General features: G+C 36.9%; 1 protein-coding gene and 1 pseudogene across 1 annotated transcript; both read right to left on the bottom strand.

Annotated features, from left to right (window-relative positions):
* Positions 1–1,433: 1,433 nt before the first annotated feature.
* Positions 1,434–2,982, bottom strand: LOC133330783 (uncharacterized). The gene is made up of 3 exons (XM_061539191.1): positions 2,971–2,982; positions 1,966–2,042; positions 1,434–1,731 (listed from the first exon to the last, which is right to left on the bottom strand). The coding sequence occupies exons 1-3, from the start codon at positions 2,980–2,982 to the stop codon at positions 1,434–1,436; spliced, it is 387 nt and encodes a 128-aa protein (XP_061395175.1).
* A 1,067-nt stretch (positions 2,983–4,049) lies between these two features.
* Positions 4,050–4,418, bottom strand: LOC133330784 (uncharacterized; annotated as a pseudogene).
* Between the last annotated feature and the right edge of the window lie 2,238 nt (positions 4,419–6,656).

The raw sequence follows: 6,656 nt of genomic DNA, 5'->3' as shown, positions 1-6,656 counted from the left end.
CGGACTTTCCTTATATGTCTTGGACAACTATTCAATTGCAAGTCTTGCCAATGCCACAAAGCCACAAGAAACTACGAAGATGAAATACACAGCAAGAAAAGTAATGGAGGTAGGGACAATCTCCTTCCTGAAGTTGTTCGCTCCGCAAAAAGAATTACGTTTTTGTAGATTAACGAACGTGAAAATCTAAATGAACGATTGGATTGAAAGGAACTAGGTGAGCGAGAGAAAGGAAAATAGATGAACGAAAGAACCTGACCTAGAACCGCTTGTTCCTTTAGCGGAATAATTCTTTTGAATCAGTTCATTTATGAACGACCAACCTCTAATAGGGATACTACAAAGGCCAGATGTCTTCATCAGATATTGGGGCATCGAGTTTACAACAGAACGCACGCTCGAAGTCTTCGGTCTAAAGAACAAAACAGTGTGGGATCTTCTATGGGGAGGAGAATGTAGATGAGGCTTTTCCTGTGGTAGGCTCGAACAAATTTTCAATGGGAAGATCAAGGGTATTACGTGTCCAACGATGTCCTTTTCAGCAAGAATCGGAATGGAGGAAGCCACATAAAATCTGCAAGGGATAAAAGATCAAAAAGAAAATCAGTCAAGGAGAGAGATGGCGGAATCTTAAGAATACTATTTATGGGGGCGGAATTGATTTTCCATCAGAGCCATTGTTGCCATCTCACTCTGAAGGAGACTTATTTCGATGAGATCAATCAATTCCGCTCCAATAAGTAGTATTCTTAGGAGTCCGCCATCTTCCTCCTAACAATAAATTTATTGACAGAGGCCATCCAACTAAACCTCCATCGAAGGGACATAAGAGGTTAATCGAAGAACCGTAGACTTTTTTTAAAAAAATGTATCTGGATTAAACGGCAAAAATTAATCTAAACCCGGATTTTTGGCTTAGAGCTTATATAATATGTCAAAAAACCATACGCTTGCTCATCTGCCCAGTGAAGCTAACATCGGAACATTAACAACTTTACTGAACATTAACATCACTAGGATAATTGTCCTGGCATCAGGTTATCTGCAGTGTGATTTGTCATTTGTGAGGAAAGCAAAGGAAACATATAAAGAAGTATAAATTGTAAGTGATGCTAATTCATCCCATGGCAGGACCTTCTGGATTATATAAATACTAGAGACCTGGTGATCCTACGAGTAATGGATGGAATTTAAGAAGGGAGAGTCTCACAAGAGTACTCCTACTCGCCTTTGAACATTAATGCTCCTAAAATCATTACTCCAATTTAAGAAATCACTTCGATTAATTTTGGTGTGACGATATTTTGTTTGTGGGTCACCATATTTTTGCAAAAAAAAAAAATTAAATTTGGTAATTTAATATTTTTATAAATTTTTTATTTAAAAACAAATTAACAAAACGATACACAGCATTTCATTGCGATAGCAGTGATTTAAAAACGGTGTCTGTAGACAACACGACGGGCAGTCTTGTAGCGATAACCATCAACAGGGGTTTGTTCGATTTCTTCAATTGGGTTAACTTGGGGTGCAACTTGTACTGGTGGGATATAGGTGTTGACTGGTTCTTGGACGGGAGCAACGGGTGCTGGTGGGACATAGGTGGTGACGGGAGCAACTGGAGCTGGGGCAGGTGCTGGTGGGATATAGGTGTTAACGGGGGCAACTGGAGCTGGGGCAGGGGCAACAGGTGCGGGTGGCACATAAGTGGTAACTGGGGCTGGGGCAGGGGCAACAGGTGCGGGTGGAACATAAGTGGTAACAGGGGCAACTGGAACTTGTTGAGGAGCTACTGGAGGAATGTATGATCTTTCTGGTTGAACTTGAGTAACGACTTGTTGTTGTTGTACATGATGTTCATGGTGGACATGGTGTTGTGGTTGTTGTACATGATGGACATGGTGTTGTTGTTCGTGATGGACATGTTGTTCATGGTGAACATGTTGATGATGGTGTTCAACGGGATGATTATAGCTGTAGCCCAATTCCGACACATCAGCATAGGCGCAAGCCACAAAAGCCAAGGCAACAATGAAGAATTTCTGGAAATTTAGAAAAAAACGAGAATAGTTATTATTAGTTAGTTAATAGGCTTAATTTAAATTTATCGTGTTCCAATTATTCTGCGGTTATCCTTAATTGGGGGAATTAAAAGTCCTTTTCTTTTTTTGCTATTGTTATTGTATTTACCATTTTGTTTGGTTGATTTTTTTGTATATTCGTTGAAAACGTCAAATACAAGACTGTGCCTTAACCGAATCACTCGCTTAGTATTTATAGTCAAATACGCTCCGTACGCTCGTTTTGACCCTAAAACTGATTTGGTTTTATTTCTATGTTAAAATTGTTGTTTTACAATTTGGCTACAAACTTTGAGACGCTTCATTAATTTTTCGAAAATTGTTTGTATTGTTGTATTTTCTGCGAAGAATAATACGTCAAGACAACATGAATTTTACAGCGGCATTCCCACCAAAAAATGGAGTCGAAAAACAAGATGTACTATTGACCACAAAATTTTTAATTAATCTTGTTTGATTAATGTTATCGTTGTTGGTTTTCCAACCAGGTTCGAAGGGTCAACTAGTTTTTATATTTGTCTACATTTGAATATGCTTAATTAATTTTTATTTAGTTTTACAGATTTATTTCCGGTTTCAATGTGAATTTTGTTGACAAATGTTCGGAGGCAAAAATTACTACATCTTGGAATACTAGTTGTTGAATATTTAATATTCTTCAATCGGAATAAATTAGTTACAGGTTTATCATTGCTACTATGCTACATAATATGCAAAAGGGTGATATGTATTATCTAAAGTAAAAGTGGTGCGTAATGATTCACGTGACCATTTGATTTACATATATTGTGAGAAAAAATTGAAGTAGTCGAAATTGTATATTGGAAATCAATAAATAATTGAAAGCAATAAGAGCAAAGTATAATGTATACGTCAGTGCGAGCGTTACCCACTTGTCCATCCTCTTAACCTTACCAATTTCAGAAGGGTGTCTCAATATCGTTGTATGGTCAGCTTTGATCCTGATAGCAAGTTCCCTCGTGGATACGGCTGGATCCGCTTCCACTAGAGCCTTCAGGTCATCATTCGTCACAGACGTTTTGGGACTTCGACGCGGCTCATTTTGCAGTGAAAAATCGCCATTCAGAAATTTTTCGAACCAAAGCTGCACTTTCTGATCGTTAACCGTATTCTTTCCAAGCGCTTGGTTTATGTTGCGTGCAGCTTTTGCAGCACTATTACCAAGTTTGTACTCATATCAGGAAATAACGCGAATGTCGGCAGAAGTCATATCGACAATAAACTAAAGTGAAGACCTTCTAGAAAACCTATATTTCAGCAAAATAGATTTTCTCGAAGGTCTTCTGGCAAATGGATAATACGACTATGAAAAAGGTTATGCCAAAGACTAAAGTATAAAGTAAACAGGGTGACAACTGTAAGCATGTAAAGAGAACCCGATATTTCATACGCACCAACCTAATATTTTTCGATTTGTGCGAAATTTGGCAAAGCGTACTGAAGTGAGTCTAGAATGATATCTGCTAAGTTTCGTAAAAATCGTGTGCTAAATTTGGTTGTTTGCTCTAAATCGATTTATATAAATTTGTCCCATTGTACGCAAACATCTCTAAAATTTTTTCAGAAAGATCGCATATTTGTTAAATTGCATGTCAATGTTCTTTCGGAAAAGAGGAGTCTGTTAGGAGACATATGTAGAATATACCGAAAGTGGTGAAGGATATCATATAGTCGACACAGTCCGACTTTACTACTTTCCTTGCTGGCTTTCTTTTATGCATGTTCATCCATCCGCCCATATGTACATGTATTCTTGTGAAAAATGTACAGGTCGCATTTATGATAAATTTAACACACCCTCCACCTTATGGCGAATGGCATAATGATGTCTGCACTTGTTTCTAAGTCGGTTTGTCGGCATAGGTATGTGTATGGTCCAATATATAGCATATTTTTCTCAAACTCCAATCAAAACCAAATCATATGTTTTAATACTTTTATTACAAATTATAATATTAACGAATCAACTAAATAACATCTTTCCAAATCTGATATTTAGGCACGGTGTCTGTAGACAACACGGCGAACAGTTTTGTAACGATAACCATCAACGGGAGTTTGTTCAATTTCTTCAACAGGGGCAACGGGTGCAGGGGGAATGTAAGTATTTGTTGCTGGTTCAGGGGCAACAGGTGCTGGTGGAATATAAGTGTTAACAGGGGCAACTGGAGCTGGTTCAGGTACTACTGGTGCTGGAGGAATATAAGTCTTTTCAGGTTGCACTGGAGCGGGAGCAGGTTGTTGATAGTTGTAACCCAACTCAGAAACATCAGCATAGGCACAAGCCACAAAAGCCAAGGCGACAATAAGGAATTTCTGTTGAGGAAATATGAAATTTTATTTTTATTTTATTAATTCTTAAACGGTCTCTATAAATCTAGCCTTACCATTTTGCAAAGGTGATTTGTTTGTTTGAACGTCAAATGTTAGACTGTGTCGTATCGTAATAATCACAGAGTTTTTATACGCCAATGTATAAAATAGTATTGTATGTGTTCTTTATTGTGTTATTCCGATTCCATTTGAATTTCGTATTCGCCTTCCGTTTCTTAATGATCTTCTTTCGCTTTGAGTGATAAATATGTAGTCAGTCCCACAATACAATTAATTGATCAGTTTGTTTGAGCAGCATTTCATCATAATTTCTGTTGCTCTCCACAATCATTAGCACCTATTTAAATGACCTATCCCAATGCTTTGAATATTTACACAAATGCCTAGAACGTTTAATGATTGTATGTTAATTAATTATATTTATTATATACTCAGGTATGATTATTACTATACACTCCTCCATAGGTATGGAGAGAATATTAAATTTGTTATTCCCTTCCCAATACCTCGGAACCTATAAAGAAGAAAGGATATTCTTCATAAAAATAAATTTTTTTAATTGCTGACATTCATCTATGCAGACTAGTAGCAATAAAAGTCCATGTTTTGACATAGCATCCATTCGGTAGCAGCATTTTTCAACAGAAAAAGGCTTTAATATGGCTTGCGGGTTTTTGGATGCTGGCATACACTTGCGAAGGAAATAATCATTACAGATCCATACGTTGACACAGGACCCATACAAACGTCTCTCCCATTTAAGGTTATAGTCGCATTTTCGTACCGAATTGGCTGTACTTAGTCATTCCCTTACCTTTTTATACCCTTCACCACACTGTGGTACAGGGTATTATGTCTTTATGCATATGTTTGTAACAGGCGAAAGGAAACGAGATAGACACATGGTTCCTTTTGAGAATATGCATAGAATCACTTTCAAAGTCGATTTATGCATGTCCGTCCGTCTGTCTGTGCATGTTAAATTGCAAACAAAGTACAGGTCGCATTTATGATCCGAATTAGATGAAATTTGGCGTAGGTCACTTATTCGGCCCAAGGATGAACCCTATTGAAATTGGGAAAAATCGGTTCAGATTTAGATATAGCTCCCATATATATATTTAATCGATTTAATGTATACGGTCCCTATATATCTTTCGATTTGCACGAAATTTGGTACAGCCTAATCATTTAGGTCTAGAATGATGTCTGCCAAGTTTCGTGAAAATCGGTCCAGATTTAGATATAGCTCCCATATAGAGTTTTGTCCGATTTCATGTAAATGGTGCACCAAAGTCGCTATATATCGTTCGATTTGCACGAAATTTGGTACAGCCTAATCATTTAGGTCTAGAATGATGTCTGCCAAGTTTTGTAAAAATCGGTCCAGATTTAGATATAGCTCCCATATATTGTTTCGTCCGATTTCATGTAAATGGTGCACCAAAATCGCTATATATCTTTCGATTTGCACGAAATTTGGTACAGCCTAATCATTTAGGTCTAGAATGATGTCTGCCAAGTTTCGTGAAAATCGGTCCAGATTTAGATATAGATCCCATATATACTTTCGTCAGATTTCATGTAAATGGTGCCCCAAAGTCCCTATATATCCTTCGATTTGTACGAAATTTGGCATAACGTACTGAATTGAGCCTAGAATGGTGTCAGCCAAGTTTCGTGAAAATCGGTCCAGATTTAGATACACTTCTCTTTTATTATAGATTGATTTTAAGTAATTGACGTACTAAGGAACCAATAGGAACAAAACGTTCTGAAATTAGTATAACCTAACCTGTGACAAATTTGTGTTAAATCGCTTAATATTTGGATAGAGCTTCCATATATATTTTCCCCCGATTTCAAGTAAATTGGGCATCAGATTGACATCAAATTTTGTTCAACGTACAAAATTGAGCGTAGAATTACGTATTTGCGTTTTCTAGAAGTACAGACATAACCCACGGATGACCTATTTATATTTGTTTGAAGTCGATTGACATACTTTATGGATAGATCAAGGTAGATTCACATTTAGATAAATATCACATATTTTTTTTTTCGTCCAAATTTATGTTAATAGCCCTGTTTAATACAGCCATAGTGGTGAAGGGCAGCATATAGTCGACCCCGTCCGACTTTACTACCTTCCTTACTGGTTTTTCATTTATTTCTATCAATCTTCTAAAAATATTATATTAACATGAAAATGGATCCATA

Source organism: Musca vetustissima, unplaced genomic scaffold, assembly GCF_032173495.1.
Source record: "Musca vetustissima isolate MV318-11 ecotype Yass unplaced genomic scaffold, APGP_CSIRO_Mvet_v1 utg16219, whole genome shotgun sequence".
In the NCBI taxonomy this organism is placed as follows: Eukaryota; Metazoa; Arthropoda; class Insecta; order Diptera; family Muscidae; genus Musca; species Musca vetustissima.
Note: the sequence above shows the minus strand (reverse complement) of the source record. Positions and strands in the feature narration are given on the sequence as shown.